The sequence below is a fragment of the Simochromis diagramma genome, unplaced genomic scaffold (genome assembly GCF_900408965.1).
Source record: "Simochromis diagramma unplaced genomic scaffold, fSimDia1.1 OVJJ01000603.1, whole genome shotgun sequence".
NCBI lineage: Eukaryota > Metazoa > Chordata > Actinopteri > Cichliformes > Cichlidae > Simochromis > Simochromis diagramma.
Window position 1 is genome coordinate 25,660,891 of NW_024387414.1, and position 19,649 is coordinate 25,680,539.

The 19,649-nt window shown below is 38.6% G+C and overlaps 2 protein-coding genes across 2 annotated transcripts; one reads left to right on the forward strand and one right to left on the reverse strand.

Moving 5' to 3' along the window:
• The first annotated feature begins 996 nt into the window (after positions 1–996).
• Positions 997–6,624, forward strand: il1fma (interleukin-1 family member A). The gene is made up of 7 exons (XM_040011755.1): positions 997–1,126; positions 1,257–1,375; positions 2,322–2,418; positions 2,674–3,016; positions 3,497–3,622; positions 3,790–3,929; positions 5,082–6,624. Exons 1-7 carry the CDS (start codon positions 1,115–1,117, stop codon positions 5,298–5,300), a joined length of 1,056 nt encoding a protein of 351 aa, XP_039867689.1. The 5' UTR covers positions 997–1,114; the 3' UTR covers positions 5,301–6,624.
• On the reverse strand, positions 6,433–18,317 carry ace2 (angiotensin I converting enzyme 2). Its single transcript, XM_040011754.1, has 18 exons — positions 18,014–18,317; positions 17,776–17,934; positions 17,555–17,648; positions 16,768–16,911; positions 16,307–16,422; positions 16,040–16,145; positions 15,189–15,286; positions 14,847–15,019; positions 12,372–12,598; positions 11,538–11,682; positions 10,317–10,415; positions 10,029–10,151; positions 9,639–9,811; positions 8,995–9,053; positions 8,768–8,865; positions 8,570–8,686; positions 7,897–8,091; positions 6,433–7,438 (listed from the first exon to the last, which is right to left on the reverse strand). Exons 1-18 carry the CDS (start codon positions 18,200–18,202, stop codon positions 7,342–7,344), a joined length of 2,412 nt encoding a protein of 803 aa, XP_039867688.1. The 5' UTR covers positions 18,203–18,317; the 3' UTR covers positions 6,433–7,341.
• Positions 18,318–19,649: the final 1,332 nt, after the last annotated feature.

The window sequence follows — 19,649 nt, forward strand, 5'->3', positions numbered from 1 at the left end:
GTACATCTGAAAATCAAAAAACATTTGGAAATCCATGTTAATCTGTTTTAATTGACTGGAAGTCCCAACCATCACTTTAATGATTGTCAGCAGAAGCAGCTTAAGATTCACTTTCTCAGAGTGGAGTTAACTTTAAGAGCAAACTTGTTCAGGAAAGAAAAATAAGCATTCGATCATGTTGCCTGTCTCTGTGTTGTCCCTGAGATGCACCAGCGATCTGTCCAGGGATTGGCACCAGCTTTTCTGCAACATTTTTACATTATTAGGACAGTTTTGCCAGGGGGTTGGCCAGGGCCCCCCGGCCCCCCGTTGGTAGCGTCTCTGTTTAAAGCAGTGAAATGTACAAATTAAGAAGTGGCATCTTTTTACTTTTTAAGCGTTAAATTAATAGTGAACGCTGTACTTACGGTTTTGAATGGAGGAATTTTACTTGCATTAGACGTTCACAATCTGGTACTGTGTTTTTTCTAATGTACGGGCAGACACGGGTAAAAATGAACTGATATTTAGTTACATTATAAATTTCCATCATAACTGTCACAGGGGAAGAGATTTTTTTTTCCAACAGCTTACATGTGATCTGTGATACACTGCAAATCTGACTGTTGGGATTTATATTTGAAGCTTTTCAGGTTTTCATGCTAATTTTTTAATCCTTATTATTGGTGTTTTTAAGGAAGTTTAAACGCAGTGAAAGAAAAAAAAGGGATGTTATATGAGTAATATTATATAGTAATACTATGTGATAATATTTTAGTCTCTATCAGTTTTGAAAAGGGGAAGTGTGTGACTTATCAAAGCACTGTATTTGTTGCTATTGAAAAGATATTTTACAGTTAAATCATAACCTTCTTCTTCCACATGCTTCACAAGTTCTGCTTTCAAACAAACCATATACTGTGTCCACTTTTCATCAAAAATGTTCGAATCTTCTCTTACTTCCTTTTTTGACAGCAGTTCCCCATCCACGACAGTGTCAGTGTTTTCTCACTCACAGTTCCCCTTTTTGTTCTATAATAAGTTGAAGCACAGACACACTGGAAGACTTAAAAACCGCCACTTTTACCGGAGTCTGTTTCAGTCAGTGGTATCTAGAGTGGACATTGGTGCAACCATGGACATGAAGGTAGGTGACAACGCTTAACTGTCCCCTAACAATAAGCACTACATGTAGTGAGATACACTTAAAAGATAATCCTGACATGATTGTCTTTGTTGAGAAAAGTTAAAGTTTGTGTTCTTTTTGTACATTTTAGGATTCTCTGGTTAAGGGCGCTGTGCTGATTGCACACAAGATCCACGAGGGAAAGCATCAATATGTAGTGGAGAATGTGGTGAAGTACAAAATGGAGAATGAAGGAAAACTTTATGTCAGGTATAATTTTCTCTCTGTTTAGCGGATTCTTTCTCTTCAACTATTTTCCAGGTACTGCTATGAAAGAAGCTAATACAGTTTTACTGTAGAGCCTCAAAAGTTGTAGTCATATAACGTTGCACGGACATCCAACTTCATGTTATGGATTTTTTTTAATTTATTTTTAGCAAGACCATGTTTTTGGTAAAAACATATAACTCTCTTAGTTTTTATTTATATTTACATTGAGGTTTTCTCTCCAGCTTACATGTTGAGCCTTCTATTTTTCACCCTCATTAAACATGAAGCAGTGATGAAAGATGTTTATTTATTGCAATAATTAATTCTTAAGGAATAAACTGAAATAAACTTGGTATAAAATGAACATATACCAGTCAAGTACATTGACATTCGACCAGATCCCATTAAATGTAACATTTTACATCGTAAAATGTAACAAAATTACAACATTTAAATGTGATAAAATTACTTAAAGTCAGCATTTTGTTCAGAATTTCTTTTTCTTTTCTTTCTTTCTTTGAGCATGAGTTCAGTTTGGAGTATCTCAGTTTGTTGCATACCTAATTATGTAATCCTGTTTTTTCTCTTATTTTCACTGTTTTCAAATTCTACCACTTAATCGTTTCAACATGATGCCAGAAAAGTTTGAAACTGTGAAATATTATAGGTGAATTGAGCAAATGAACTAAGATGTATTATATAATTCTGTTGCCTTATTTTGTAATTTTATTCCAATTTTGGGTGGATTTTTTTTGTGTTCATCTCTAGCTCAGTGTACTCACGAGACCTTCTGTAGTGGAAAAAATAACCCCTTTAAAGAGTAAAACTAGTAAATTATTATTTATGAACACACTCTAACTCCTTTTATTACATCTGCTAAACACAAAAGGGCTCAGTAAAGCACATTGTACATTTATTTTATTTATTTACTGTTTATTTTTATCAGAAAAGGAGACAAGCTTCTGCAGATAAATGGCATGGACCTGAATGATCTTACACCTGAGGAGCTGGCAGAGATGATAGCTGAGGGGAGTCCAATGCTGGTGAGTTGACGACTTCTAGTTTAGAGATATTATTTCAGATACAGTCTTAGAAGATTAAAAATAAAATAAAATAAACAATTCATTGTGTTTCACTTTATATATGTAAACATTATGAAAATGTGTAATGTGATTCAAATTTCTGTGCTTATGTTCTTCATAATCTTGGTAAATGCTACCTGCGAACATCTTTTTTCTGTGTTTATTTTGGTTTTGGGGGGTATTTTATATTATCCTGTTTCTCTTCGTTCTCTTCAGACAGTGTGCAAACCAGCCAAGGAAGAGGACCACACTGAGCAGACATCCCTGACTGAAGACACTTTACAACCAGTCTCTAAAGAGCCCACACTCCTCAGCTTTAGCTGGAAGATGACAAGGGAGGATGACCCGGAGGGAACTGTAGTGGAGCCGCAGGAAGAAGAAAAGGAGACAGTGAATATTGAAGAGGATCTTTGCCAAGCGAAAACTGAGGAGAATGAGATGTTTGTTGTTGAGATGACAAAAACTAGCATCTCTCTGGTGAGAGGCAGGGGCTGTGATAAGACAGGATGTACATTTAATGACATCATCATGGTGGCAGAATCCAGCACGGTGACGCTCGGTGAGTAAAAGCAGTTTTACTCTCCTGCCATTTCTCCCAGCTTTTCTTCTTTTCTCATAATTAACTTTGCTAACAGCAATATTTACAGTATTTAATGCATTAAAGTGTTTGAATGTTGTGAGGCAACTGGGTATTTCTTTTGCTTCTGTATATTTGTGGTTATCTAAAGAGGAAGCTACTGAGAATAGTCGCATGTTTACACCCATGAACCAAAATGTGTCCTGGCAGCTGTTATGACCTTGACTAGGCAGTTTTTCTGCAGACCCCTATAGATAACTTATGTGTTGTACAACTGCCTTCAACTGGCAACATTAAATCTCATAAAGGAAAAATGAAACCTGTGAAAGTCGAGATCGATGTAAAGAACACAAGACCACTGCTGTGAAATCACAGTTTGAAAACGGTCAGTGCAGTCACCTTTGTTTTTAAAAAGGGATATGACTTATAAACAGGGGCCCTTGTTCCCATTCTTACTTTCAGTTCCGAGAGGAGGCGGCAGTTTCCGGCAGGAAAAGTTGTCGAATGTTTTAATTGAAAATCTGGCCACTCGCCAATACCTCCGAGGTATCTGTTCTGAGAAGATCGTCTATGCTTCTCCAAATCCAGGTTTGTCTTTCAGAGCAAGACACATCAACGTGGCACCCGTGGTTTTCAGATGAGTTTTTACTGAAGCTGTCATCATTCACATTTACTCCAGTGTTAGGTAGAGTAAGAAAATACTCTGTTCTGATAGAGAAACTGCTCTCATTATTTTGGTTTCCTTTTGTGCTCAGAGAAAATTACTATCTACTACTACAAGTCAAGCGGTTTCAGAAGGGGTTCCAGTGGGATGCCAGTGGTGCTAAACCTCACCGATTCCAACTGCTTCCTCATGTGCTGCAAGCAAGCGGACAGGGTGTTCCTAAAAGTGGAGGTAATAAGTGTACGCTATTGATTTTGACTGAATCATGGCAGTGAAAAAAAAAGGCTTGATAAACATTTGTTTCTCTGGACTCAGCCATCATTGTTCAGGGGATGAAAGCATTGCATGCCCGTTTCTGTCCTTTGTTCTATGTAGATACACTTCTCACTTTAAAAGATTTGCTTAGACAGAGTTATGTTACAAAAAATATATAATAGCAGAATAATTAGCATCTCAAATTAGTAGTAATATCAAAATTTTAAATACACACAGATTAGGCATAACATTATGACCACCTGCCTAATATTGTGTTGGTCCCAAAATTAGCCTTCCCCACTGAGGCATGGACTGTGGTATCAGGCACCAAGATGTTAGCAACAGATCCCTTTAGTTATGAGGTGAGACCTTCATGGGTCAGACTTTTTGTCCAGCACATCCTAGAGATGCTCAATTGGATTTAGATCTGGGGCAATTTGGAGACCAAGTCAATACCTCAAACTGAAGATATGCTCCTCAAACCATTCCTGATACATTTTTTCTTTGTGGCAGAGCATTTTATCCTGTTGAAAGAGGCCACAGTCTTCAGAAAGTACCATTTCTATTAAAGGGTGTACATGGTCTGCAACAAAACTTAGGTATGTGGTACTTGTCAAAAATTACATCCACATGAATGGCAGGACCCAATGTTTCCCAGAAGAATATATATAAAAGCATCACACTGCCTCACTGGCGTGCCTTCTTCCCATAGAACATCCTGGTGCCAGGTGTTTCCAGGTATGTAATGTAAAACAAAACCAGACCATCATCTGTAGCTGCTCCACAGTCTAATTCTGATGCTCACATGCCCATTGCTGGTGTTTTCAGTGGTGAACAGCAGGGGCTGTGGCTATGCAGTCCCTTACACAACAAAGTGCGATGCACTCTGCATTCTCACGCCTTTCTAGTTCTTTCACTTTGTTTAGGACCAGCATCGACTTTTTCAGCAGTCTGATGCATTAGTTAGTTAGAACTGAAGAAGCTTCTCGGATGAGAGGTGAAACGTCTTGTTGTCTCAGTTCGACAATCGTTGTTGTCTCAGTTGTACTTCATTTCATTGTGACTTGAAGATGTTTATAAGGAAATTGCCATTTTCAAGCAAACTAATCCACGCTTTCATCCCTTTAGACATGTGAGAGGCAGAGGCTGAAGCAGATCTCCAAGAGCGATGAGAGTACCCTCTCCTTTGTGTTTTACATGAAGGGTGACTCAGCGAGACGACGGAGATTTGAGTCAGCATTGTATAGCGGTTGGTTCATCAACGTTTGCAACACAGACACAGTGGGCGTGGCAACCCTGGATGGACATACAGTGGATCAGTCCTTCCTCTTCATCATTCAAAAGTGATGGAGAGTCATTTTCCTCTGCATTTTCAGGACTCAGAAAAGTCAGTTACATTTATAAAAAAAAATTCTTGTAAATATTTCGTGTGACCTGGTTTAACAACACAAACCAACATCCATGTTTCAAATTCTGCTGCTGCAGAAATCCATAGTTCTCTAACTCTTTAAGGCTATGCCTTTACACAGCTGTCATTCCACATGTCCCTACCTGAGAGATGACGTGGAAAATGATCTCAGACACCAACTGTAGTGTTACGCTTTCGTTTTTTACTTGCCTCAGTGACCTTACCCCAAGTGATGAATGGGTCATCCTTCTTGTACCCAGGCTCTGCTTCCTCTACAGAAGGTAAGTCTGTGGGATTGAGGAGATCCTCAAAGTATTCCTTCCGCCATCTGACTTACATCCTCAGTTGAAACTGGCAGCACCCGTACCACACACCGCAAGTTTCTGAGTTGCCTGAAGATATGCTAGTATCACTTTGAGGCTGACTGAAAGTCTTAATGCATGCTCTCACCAAACACATTCAAGTTTTTGCTTCAGAGCCACACTCCACCTGGCCCTACCAAGAAGGGCACCACCCACCATGCAGCCGCAGCTCATTGCAGCAACCTCAACAATGGAGGTTGGGAACATGGCCAAGGGGCCTCACTGTTCCCTATTTCCCTCACAATGTTGTCAAATTTCTGCTAGAAGTGGGAATTTGACATTTCACAGACCAGAGCGTAAACCCAACACTCCCAGCACACCCTCACTCTGTGTTTAGATATGCCACGCCCATCCAGCATCCTGTCCCACCACCTGATCCAGCTCACCACCAGGCGAACGTGGCGATCAGGTGTTCCTTGGTGTCGGGAATATAGGGCAGCAGTTCCAATGATACGATTACAAAATCAATCATTGGCCTGCGACCTAGGATGTCTGATATGTACCGTGTAAACAGAGCTGGGGTCCGTTGTTGTTTAAAGTCTTTCAAGCTGAATTTTTTTGTTTGTTTTCTTTTTTGAACTCATATTGTATAATCTATATGTTTGATACAACAATACTGTTTCCAATATATTATAAGACATTGTAAGGAAAAATGACACATTACATGAACGATAAATAATGGCCCAATGCATTAACACAACCAAACATATTTAGAATTCTTTTTTAATAACACATCTCAGACGTCCTGGAAATCACACCTTTAGGCTTTGATTGTATAATATCAACTCATACAAATGTACTACTCTCCTTTTCGCTTAATGGTCACTCACTGCTTGCGAAAGAAATGTCTTTTTTTGTACACATGCGCAGCTGACAAGTAAAAAAAAGTTCCATTGGTAAACTGTGTAGCAGAATTTTTTTAATGCAACATTCATGTTTTTATTTGATCATTTTTCTTTAGCATCTAGGTGTATAATGACAAGATTTGATACTTTAGGAAATCTCTCAGGTTTGATATGAAAACACAGTGAACTAGACTAAAACGAAATGTGCGCTGTGATTGAAGTGTGCATTTTGACACGTAGGCGGCATCATCATAAATGTGACTTGAATTTGCCTAACTTTTTCAATTATGAACTTTATTTTTAAAATGATACTTTAAACCGGTTATTATTGTTATTATTATTATTATTATTATTATTATTATTATTATTATTATTATTATTACCAAAACAGTTAAATATACATAATTGCACAGGTAAGTAAAAAGGGTTTCAAAAAGGGAGGTAAGGCAGTGTGTTAAACTTGTTACTTATTGTATCACAAAATACTGTATAATAACACTTTAATGACACTCACATGGAAGTATACTATGTAAATGGCAATTAAGGATACTGTTCATTAACAGGGTTATTCACTGTTGCCAATTAACAACCTTCAGCATAATGCTTCACATTTAGCACTGTTAATGTTCTGCTATTGTTGATTGGAGGCCATGCAGCACTGATGAAAGAAGAAGAGAACTTTTAAAGCTTTACTTTCCCATTTCTGGGAAGGCTATGAGATTACTGGACACAAGTACTGATCTTCCCTCTGATCTACTACGACAGCGGTAGACTCAGAATCCAGTTTGCTCATTGTCACTGTCATCATAGGCTTTGTTGCTTTGTCCATCAGTGGATGACTCATAGGGGTTCTCCACACCAGGCTTTTTCCTATAAACACAGAAAACAACATTCCTTAACATTATGCACATAATTAATTTAATTGGAATATTTTTATTTTACTCATTTAGTCACCAAGTCTATGTGAAGTCAAGATATCATTTGTGAAAAGGGGCAGACTAAAGCTCTGATGGTAAAAACATACAACTGCACAGACAGACTTGTAATATCTACATATAATTAAAACACACATGCACAACTCATCCTGTTAAACCTGCAGCTCGAAGTCTTCTCTTCACAGTTGAAACTGAGACTTGCAGAACAGCTTTAAATTTTAACCCATTTTATGTTCCCTGAAAAAGGCCTTTTTATATAATTCTGAAATGTACATTATTTTTCAGTTATCAAGCTATTCATTGGATTTGAATGACTTGAATTGCAGTAAATAACTGGAGAAATTGAGCAGTTCTAAAACTTTTAACCGGTAGTGTATATTTGGGTCTACTCACTTCCTGCGCTCCTTGACACCAGAGACGACAAGGTAGACGCCGGCTACCACCACAATGCCCATAACCACACCAAATACCACCAGCCACACCTGCACAGGTTGCTCAGTGGGTGAGGCCAGTGTTGGTAGGATACCGGCAAACTCCAGAGTATTATCACCTAAGTTGAAGGCGTCGTTGATCCGGCCTCGAGCTAACCTGGAATAGATTTTAAATGACTTTACTATTGCTTTACAACTCATAAACAGGCACAGGCGACATTACTGCCAGGTTGGTTATTTCAGGTGTAGCAGGAGGCAGTTAAATTACAACTCTTATAATAAAAAAAATAAAAAGAATATGTTATAAATTTATGCTGTTGTTATAGCTGTGCCAAGACATTTTTAAAAATATTTTAAAGAGTTCACAATTCATTTCATAAGAAAAAGGTTTGAGCCATAGATCACCAAAGACACCTGCGACTAATCCTGTAAAGACCATGGATGTGTGAATAAATGAGCAATTTGATGGCAATTTGTGCCATGTTACTGAAGTTCAACATTTCCATCCAGCTAAAAACTGCAACTAAAAAGATTTTAAATAAATGAATCAGCTTGGCTACTGCAGCTACCTTAGGATGCTGAGCTCAGTGCTTTGGGATATTCTGTATTTAGCCACTCACGCACTTGATCCTCACCTGATGGCTTCCTTCAGCTCATTCTTTGGGATGAATTCAGTGGTTGTATTTGGGTTTTTGGCGACAACGTAGAAAGAGATTCTGGGAGTCTCCTTATAGGTGATGACATTAGTTGTTCTGCATGTGCAAACAGAGAAAACTCAAACCAAACAATTTTTTTGTTTTGCTTAAAGCACAAAATATCGACCTCATACTGACGTGAAAGGAAGAGTCTTGTTCTTCTGGCTGTAGTACTGCCTCAAGGCATAAGCAATGTTGGCCTGGAACAGGTAAAGCTCATTGGCATTCCAGGGGTACTGAAACACGTAGTAGATTTTTAAAAAAACAAAAAAACAATGGGCATGACGTGAAACAGACAGTATTTCACTGCATAAGTGCAGAATTCCTGCAAAATTTCTGGCTCAATGACAATTTTTAGTACTCACAGCATCATCGCCCATTGCAGAATTTAAACTTAGTCTCACTTTAATTGAATATTCTGGATCTGTAATGGGAACAACAATCAGTTAAAGACATTTTAAAGATGTATACCTGTGTGATAAATGTGCTCCAGCATATTACATTAACTAGCATAAAGTCTAGAAATAAGGAAGAACAGATAGCTGTGGGGGTGAGGACCCAAAAGCTGACTTTTGATTTTAAGATTTTAAGAATCGATGAAAGCTTCAAGGCTAACAGGACCAGGAAAAGTGTGAGAAGTTAGGTGATAAATTAAGGACATATGGTTGGGAACAGAAGACTGTGACACTAATTAAAATGTTGTCTTCTTTGAGTATAAAAAGCAAATTGTAAAAAAAAAAACCCGGCATTTTGAAAGCTGTATTATGCTGGACGATGACAACTAGATTCAAGTAAATTACTGTCAGTTCTAAAATTTGTGTACAAATAATTCAATGCACTTTACACGTGCAAGTACAGACTACAGAGAGTTTCCTTCCCACGTTCAGTCTTTTATCAAGTAGTGGCATCAGGAAGAGCGGTATCAATCTCAAAAAACACTAAATACTATTACTCCAGATAGATGATTTTAGTGCTAATAATTTTCATTTTGGGTATCTTTTGTACTTACATGGATCTTCACTCCAGCCTACCACCCTGTTGTGTTTCTTGTTGTCTGCCTGCAACCACTCATAAAGTTTATGGAAATAGTCCAGCAGAGGTTGGGCATCCATCTTTGTGTCACCAGATATTGCTTGCAAAGCCCTGGTCCAAGACTTAGACCTTCCAAGTTCTAACATATTCCTAGAAGAAAACAATGAGGATGATGATGATGATAAATTATTCCACCACTTTTAGACGTGAAGAACAAAAAAGTAATACAATGTGCTAGAGCAAAATTGCTCATTTATGCTGTAATTTCAAATAGCTACATGGACTTCCTAGAAAACATAAACAGACTGTTGTGATAAGAAAATCAAGCGAGCGAGGTTAAAAATGAAGAAAGGGAAGTTGTATGCACCTTAGCTTGGTTCCTGCTTCGATAGAATTAGTGATGTCACATGCAGACAGGTCGCCTGTGTGACCGGCCGCATCGCAGAGCGCTTTTTGGAACTGAAACTGGTAGATGGTTCGTGTGAAGTACCTGGATCGAAAGCAGTAACAAATGGACACACACACACACAGGTTCAGTTTAAAGTGAACTGGGAACTGCACCAAATGGTCATAACTGCTATAATTTAAGAATTAAGTCAATCCACAATCTGCAGTGTTATTGACACAAAATGCAGCTTTAGATTGGGATTGTTACCTGATGAATGAATAGTCTCCAGACACATGGAACAGAGCGGGTGGGTCACAGTAAGTCTCATCTCTTGGCACTGGCTCCATCACCCCAACCATCTCTCTCCTATTAAAACAACACAGAATCAATAATACAAGCTGTCAGGCCTGCAGTGAAGCAGCTGCTAAACTGCACAAAATGAAGACCTTCTTTTATTTCTTCAGTTTTCAAGTCACTTCCCTACAGTTATGCCTGCTTTGTAATAACATTTCTGTTGTGTTTTTGTTGTAATTTTGCCCGGCTGCCAGCAGAACCAATCCACAATGGATTTTAACTTGAACAATTAAGATGTGGTTGAAGTGCTGACTTTAATTCGAAGGATTAACTACGGTTTTGCAGTTACAGTTTAGGAGTTAGAGACAAAGGCAGAGGCAAACTTTTACATTTAAGGACTGTTATTAAAACTTGGATTAAAAACTCCTTTGTTCTTGGTGGCTGCTTGAAGTCTAAAACCCATGGACATCAAAAACCGTGTCTTCACTTAAAATGTTCTCACAGGTCTTTATTGCATCAATATTCAGTTGCTGCATTGCATTTAATAACTACAAAGAAGGCTCTGTTGTGTTGAGATTAGGTGACTGGTTTGCACCTTGTTGTAAACTCTTTGCATTTCCAGTCAAGAAGGCACATCTACGTTATAGACTTCCATAATGGTACAATGACCTTCTTGAGAGTGTTGTGATGTTGTGGAGGAAACATTTTTGCCATGATCTCCTTTAGTTGTCTTCTGTGCTCTTTTAAGCCTTTTGGTGTTATCGAGCTGGCCTGTGCATTAATTCTTTTTAATAACTTTGATTTGGTCACTCCTATTCTTTTTAACGGGTTTATGTTGGTTTATTCAGCATAATTTGGCCTACTTTACTTTAAGCCTTTGAACATCAAATTGAGATTCTAGTGAAAAGCAGACAAATTTAAATTCAACACTTCAAATGAACTCTAAATCTTTGGATTCATTTTTCATGGAATTGAATTCATTTTTTTTTTTAAATGGCTGTAATTCCTAAGTTTGCATGAACAGTTTGCATTAAGTGCAAGAAATTCTCATTTGCATATTGTTTGATTTTAAAATCTCTATAGGGATTTTAAAATCAGATGCAAAAAAAATAGTTTAAAAAAAAGTATGAACCTAACTGTAATCTGATGACATTGAAGTAAACTTTATACTAAATATTGCATAACTCTGCTCACTTCATCTGCCACCAGCGTTGCATCCATTCATCCTTGGTGATGTTCCCTGCAAACACCTGCCACCTCCATTCCTCCAGCATGTAGGTGAAAGGCAGGGTGGCCACAATAGTGAGTGCCTGTTTCAGCAGAAAGTTGATCTCTGTGTCTGTAAAGCATTAAACACAAAGACAGTTTATGATTCAGAGTGAGAACGTAATTAAATTTTACAAATGCTTTATTTTTATGTTTATGGCCTCTTTATCAGAGACTGTAAATCGATGACAGTTTGAATACCAGTTAGCATAAGGCTGCAGGTCATCTTATCCCGATATCGCATGTAGTGCTTAAGTTATCTTAACCCTACATTTAATAATCCAGACACATTGCAAAATTAAATCTGCAATAAATATATATTTTTTTGCTACGCAGAGGCAATAAAAACAAGGTCAACGTGTTCATAATATCTAAGTTCATGTTGACAACTTGGTTACTGGCCAACAGCTTATTATGCAACAAGGGGCAAGCATCAGGACAGAAAAATCAAGCCAGTGCTCAAATGCCAGAAACGGCAGTTCCTCAGGTTGTCCTTTGAGGTTGTCTGTAGAAGTGAGACACCAGCAATTGCGACTACCTGAGTTCTAATGTTGGGTATATATTGAATGCTCCTGTAAAATTGAGGGGACAGAAAACTAAAACAATGAGCTGAAAGAAGTTAAAATGCTGCATACAAAAACTGCAGAGTTAGGTGATTGCTCTCTGTAGCTTACTCGTTCACCTGTTTCTTGTTATTATAAATCTATTGGTTAAAGCAGCTTTAATGTTTTGAAGCACCAGTGCTGCCCGCAACGGCTGTACCTTGATCATAAACAAAGTCAGCAGGCAGGAGATTCAGGCTCTGTAGGTGTTTGGGTGTTGCAGCAGAGAGGGACATGATTTCTCCAACAGCCTCGTGGAAACCCTCATTGGCTCCGTCCCTCAGAAGGTAGGACAGGTTGCGGTAAGCCATCTGGTACTGGTTGTGTCCCATTTCATGGTGTGCTGTGAGGTAGTTGTCCATGTTAACCTGGGTGCACATCTTGATCCTGAAGATATTACAGGAGAAATGCTGATATCAGCAATTATATTGTGTGACAGAGACACTTCATACTACTGTGACCAGTGACCAGTAAAAGAGCAATAGTGAACTCAGTGAACTCCAAGCACTAAAAGCAGAATAACTAATTAAAAAGACAGGTAGAGGACTTCAGTTTTACACGCAAATTCTTTTCCTGTAATTTTAAACCAAACTGACACACGAGTAACTATAAAATTATTTTGCTTATTTTGCATTTTGAGAAACGTTATTCTAGGCAGTGTTGGGGGAATTATATGAATATTTTACAACCTAGACTTTGGTTATCTTTATCAGCAGAAAAGGATGATTCAGCGATTAAATAGCATCACAACATCAGTGTTCCAATAGGTTTATTTTTATGGCTATCATAATTCCCAGCTGCCAACTTGCTTTAACAAAAGTTGAACCTAGATAAATAGACAGATGGATAGATAAAGCAAAGGTTCTGAGCCACCTCTTGTTCTTCATGTCTTGCTAAGTTTTGGTAAGACAATGGGAAATAAGAGCATTAAATTATTGAAGTATGCAGGCTTGGAAATACAGTATAAAAGGCAAACACAGAGTTTGTACAATTCGAAGGAGCTTGAAAGTTGACATCTTGTATGTACACCTTTTTCCTCTTGCCTAGGAGAGCTTGAACTCTCTTAACAAGCTTTCTGTCATTTCTGTCAAGGACCCCTTGCCGCCTTTCTTTCTGGCACTGTTAGCAACTTAGGTGTTCTCTTTGCCAGCTCCTTTAAGTTTGACAAGCAAGTATCCACTATAGTTAAATCTAGTTTCTACCAATTGCGTCAAATCTCCAAGGCCAAGCACTACATACCACACAAGGACCTTGAGAAACGAATCCATGCTTTTGTGACCTCTAGATTAGACTACTGTAATTCCCTTTACTTTGGTCTCCACTCCACCCTTCTTCATAGCCTTCTGACTGGAACCGCAAGGTTTGCCTCTATCACTCCAGTCCTTGCTGATCTGCACTGGCTCCCTGTCAAATACCGAATTGAGTTTAAAATTCTGTTGCTTACCTTTAAAATCATAAACAATACTGCACTACTTGTTTGACCGAGCATTTTCAGTTAGTTAGTGCACTTCCCCTATATTTTACCCTTATGTTACTTATCTTCCTACTAATGTCCCACTGCATAAATACCCCCACCTTATATTTATGAATACCCTGTAATTTTATCTTCTAAACCAGCGGTCCCCAACCCCCGGGCCTCGGACCAGTACCAGTCTGTGAGTCGTTTGGTACCGGGCCGCGAGAGTTGAGGCTCAGGTGTGAAATGTATGGTTTTCAGGGTTTTTATCGGTTTTCAGCGTTATTTTGTTATCGCTTTTATCGTTAACTCGGTTTTCCTGGGTCTTTTCACGTGTGTTATGAATAAATCTTCTTTTTTCGGTACCGGTACTAGTTTTATTTTGTTTTATTTATCCGCGACACCTTAAAGGCCGGTCCGTGAAAATATTGTCGGGCATAAACCAGTCCGCGGCGCAAAAAAGGTTGGGGACCGCTGATCTAAACCATGCTCTAATGTTTTACTTCTTACTCTGTCTGTACCTTTGGGGGTTTTGTACTCTGTTATAGCCTTTTATCTTTTATCTTATGTTTTAACCTTGTTGTGAAGCACTTTGGTGTACCTTTGGTTTTAAATGTGCTATATAAATAAAGTTGTATTGTATTGTATTTCTTTGTGAAGTCTTCAGGAATAGTTCTCCAGGCATCTTGGAGGACATTCAAAGTGCTTCTTTGGATGTTGGCTGTTTTTTGTTCTGTTCTCTAAGGTGATCTCACACTGCTCCAATAATGTTAAGGTCCGGGCTCTGGGGAGACCAACCCATCACTGATAGTGTTCCATTGCGTGCTTTTCCATCCGGTACGCTTTTACTTTATCCGAAGTGTGTTTGGGATCATTGTTGTTGCCAACCAGACGAATACCACATCCCACTGTGGATCAAAATCAGAGTCTCACTGTATCTCTCTCCCGACCTCCTCTTTATATTTTGACACTGATTTGAACCAGAAAATTCACATATGGATTCATCGCTGCGTGAGATCTGCTAACACTGAGTTTCAATTTTACAAGGTGCCTTAAGAAATTTAAGTTTTGTTCTTTGCTAAGTTGTTAGTTGTCTGTAGATACAAAACTGGTTAACTCATAAAGAAATGACAGGTGTCTTAAGACTGTTGCACAGTAGTGTAGCTGTGTATACTCTACCTAAAGTCCTTTCTGTTTCCCATGTCCCAGGCTGTGGGGTGACAGACCACATTGCGTCCATCATTGGGATGTACAAACATAGAGTCAGTCCAGAAGTTGTCAAACATCTTGTAAAGGCCCACAGACATGAAGAACTTCTCAGCTTCTTGGAAAAGCTGAAGCTCGGTCCAACCCTGAAATTTAAGATGACAGGTAGGGAATTTCTGAGTATACATATTTATTTTCCATCCATCCACTCTATCTACCATAGGACAAGACACAGGGTACACCCTGGACAGATAACCCCAAGTCACAGGGCTGTCTTTTTTTTTTTTTTAATATAAATAAAAAGTTCTGCAATACCTTGTCCACCATAGACTGACTGACATCGATATCTGGTTTGTCAGGATAGGGCACTGTTAGAGAATAAAGGTTGGTCCAGAATCTTCCCCACATGTCACCTGAACAACCAACAAATAAGAAAATTATTTTTTCATAAATTTTCTCCTTCTACAGCAGACTGTAGCCTTTTATATGTGCACAATGCATGTGGGTGGATCAGTTATTTCCAGCTAAAAGCCACATGTACAATATAATAAGTCTGTTGGCATTATTTTTCTGTAGCACAGAGAGGTAGTGATAATACATGAACAGCAGAGGGAGACACACTTTCAGTTCTGAAATTATGAGACCTTGCATGAACTATCTGCTCTGTCAACAACATTTTTGTTGTTACAGTTTACAGATTAGTTATATGTTGTAAATTACTCTTTTTTTGTCATCAGGTATCCCACAAGCCCCATGAACAAAGACTCTACACTTAAACCAAGGATCAAATAAGAAAATATTACAGAAAGTGCAGACATGAGGGAGCAATGATAATAGGGGGAATCAAATGTAATACCCCGCCCCCACACACACACTCAAACGTTTTCTTTAAAAGTTATTTGTAGCCTGATAATCAGAGAGGACAGGGAGTGAAGATCTTAATTTTCTGTATATGACGAAACCGATTTGAATTTTGACTCTTTCATGATAATGATAAGCTCCTGATGCCGCTCTCAAATTTGTTTCGCAACTGTGCTGAATTTATGCCAAAAACACCAACTCTGTAAAATTAAAGTATATAAAAAATGTAATTATGAGAGTAGTAGGTGGATATTTCGCATTCAGTGTCTTTGGTTTCATTATTAGCTTTGAAACCAGAAACATACCCAGCAAGTGGGATGGGAGAAATCCATCTGAATCAATATGCCCTGGATAGACCTCCATAAGCTTGGCTCTCACATAGGCATGCAGCTCCTTGTATAAAGGCAGGATCTGTGGGGGGAAAAAAACCCCAGTGTATTATTCTTGTTACAATTATTATAAATAATTTATGTTAATTACGTCACACAGTCAATAACCAACTGCACATTCTAACTGTCTTTAACACAGAGGCACTGAAGCGTGAAGCATGCGTCACACAGACATGGACGTACCTGTTTGTATATTACACGGACATCTTCCATTAACTCATCGCCTGTGTAATGGTACATGATGTCGTCTTCAAGAGTCTCATAGTTGTATCTCCAGTAAGCGCCATAGTCTTCGAAACCTGCACACAATAAGCGTTTGTGTCAGAGATCAAGAAAAAACACCAAATTAAATGCTTTTTTACATTTTTTGGTGTTTTTAGCATTGATGGTAATCACACTTAATAAGCATAATGTAAGATATGACACTACTAGTGTTACATGAGCGAGATGCTGCCAAAGCAAAATTAGACCTCAGTGGTGGAGGAGTGGTCATGATCGCTGAACACTATCAGCTCTTGTCTCACTATCTTCACTGAGAATCAGTTTATATCTCTACAGGTCCCTGATAAAGTTAGAGTCTGCATCAGGACACACCGCAATGAAGCTTGTCTGTTATTCATTATTTTTTCATATTAGTTCCTCACCATTTAGCTTGGCAGCTTCATTCTTCAGATCCACGTAGTCTTCGTAGAGAGGTCTCATCCTCTTTCCTACTTCTTTCCTCCAGCCCTCCCACACATGGAGACGTTCGTCATAGTTTTGACTAGTGGCCATTATTTCGTCCAGTCCTGTAAACAAGTAAAGACACAGAGCGGTGTCAGGGCAGGCTCACACTGAAGTGAGAAAACAGAAAAATGCCCATATTCTCCCCCCAAAAAACTAAACTAAACAAAAACAAAAAAAAGAAAAGTTGGGTTTGTTCCTGTATCCATTCTGACACTGATCAAGAACAGGTGTGCGCCTTGGGCAAGTATAGGCAGTCCATTACAGGCTTAAAAAAGACAGACAACCATCCACACTCACATTTACACCTACGTCGAATTTAAAATCGCAAATGCATCTAACAGGGAATTCTATTGGATCACGGGAAGAAAGTCAAGAACCCGGATAAAAGCTGTGCAGGGCAGACAGAAAGGCCCTCACCAGGCCACAACATTCAAACCCAGAGCCTTCTGACTGTGAGGAGATAGCGATGAATTAGTGCTATTTTATTATTTTATGATGATTTCATTTACTAATCACCCGCGGAGCTGCCCGCTGCTGCGGTCCCTTGTGACGAAAGTAGCTTTACTGCAACAAATACAAACTTTTGTCCCAAACAGACACATTTTCATCTTCTTAGCGAGCGTGATAATAATAAAATGCTCTGCCTGTCTTTGACAGCAACAGGCAGCCACTTCACTACAACAGGTCCTAATAAGGAGAGCTTACCTGGCTCCAAAGTCAGACAGTTAAGCGGGTTGTCAAGCATACACACTGTGGCTGTGCTGTAGATTGTACTCATCTCACTCATGACTTTATTCAGCTACAGGAAGATATGAAAGAATACACAGCGATAAAATGTTTCATTTGATGTGGAAGACTACTGTATCTGTGCAGTTTGTCCAAATGAAAATTTGCCAAAGTTGAATTTAATATTTAAATAGTCTTACATGTGCAGCTTTATCTGCGGACAAAGCACCAGAGCCTTTGTCTTGTAGGGAAATGAGCTGTAATTTGATTTCCAGGTCGTTGACCTGGTCGATGGGGTATTTCTGGGACTCTTCAGACATTCTGTTGTAAAACGTGCCCCAGATCGCTAACTGTGCTGCCTGTGGAGAATAACTTCAGGTTTTATAACTCAGTAACAAAATAACCACATTTTAAAGTAAGTGTTTTCCAAGTGCTGACCTCTTTGTCTGCGTTCTCCTGTGTGATGTTGGTGTTGTAGGCCCATGATGCCAGCGAGTACTGGTACATAAGGTCACTCGCCTCCTTGTCAAACCTGTCCAGGAACTCCCTCGCCTGGCTCTCCACGTCTGACTGAGCAGAAACAGCACAGGACACGGCCAGGAGCGTTACAAGAATCCTCGGAGACATGCTGGCTGCTTCAGCTCCACGCAGACAAACTCTCACTGAGAGGGAAGGACTCTGTTATACAGTTTCATTAACCTTCTGTGCTGCCTTGGCCTTTGGACAGTAGAGCCATAACGGGGGTGTATCTGAGTTTTCATTTACAGATACAATGTTTCAGAGAAGCAGCAAACATCAGTGAGCCGTCTTCACAAGAGGGGAAGTCTTAGTTTTGCTTTGATAATTATCAAGATCTTTTGTAAGCTGTACAATTAGTTACATGTGCACAAAATGTGCTGTTTTGATGGGGCCACTTCCTCAAAGGTTTTATATACTTTGGCTGGAAGTGAAAGGGTTGTTGTTATGAACAAGACATCAGTCTTATCTTAATTTTGTATACTTCATTTTGTTTTACTTAATTATTTATTATTACTTCTCTTTTTTGGCTTTTTTCTTGTGTCTTTAATAAGTTTATTAAGCTCATGTTGTTTATTTTACTTCCCATTTGGAAAAGAAATAGAAAAAACTTATAAAAGACTTGCATCAGCTTTAGCTTGCTTCATATAAGGAATCATATAAGGCTTATATGATTTACTCATGAAAGTGGCCACTTTCTCATTACTTTCCTATATTGTTTTAGGAAGTATCCAAAACATACAAGTTTCATTTATATAATTTTTCAAGGGATCTTATATCTGCTTTCACTCTTGTATGCTTTTCATACAAGTTCAACACAAGAGAGATACAAACTTTATAAGATTTAAATATATCTTTTCCGTATGGGATTCTTGTTGCTTTATGTGCTCTTTTAATCTCAGAACCCCAAAATGCAATTATTTGCTGAGGTAATTTTATATGTAAAGCAGAAAAACAGAACACAGTAGCTTTAGATGAGCCCGAAACCACTTTATCAGTTGGTGACGAATTTCCGAGCACTAGATAAAATTGCAAGTCATGCGCTGTTAGGCCCTAAATACAGATAAGTAATCAGCCATAAGGACAAAGTTTATGCCATATTTATGTTTATTACTAACTCCAAAGATTATTTAATACTTTCTGGCTTTCTCTGCTACAAACCAATCAATAATTGACTAAAACATCGGTAAAATAACAAGATAAAGACCGTCTGAATTGTTACTGCATCGACAGCAGCAAATTCGACTTTCTGGTTGAGACTTGGGCTATTCTGAGGAAAGCTTGATTTTGAATGTTACATTTGTTATTTACTTCTGCTATTAAAGTGGCAGTTTCCAAATATATGTTTCTTCCTTAGCAGTAATTTGAAACACTGGTGCAACAGTGCCCTCCTATGGAAACTAGCGGCATTACAGCACTTTCAGCACTTCTTTCCGTCTTGCGGTTAAAAAATATTTAGATCCTCATGAACCCTAAAAATCTGAGGCTTTATTGGTACTTCCTCCTGTCTACACTCGGAGGGAATCTATTCTATCAACAATTTAGACATAAAAATGTT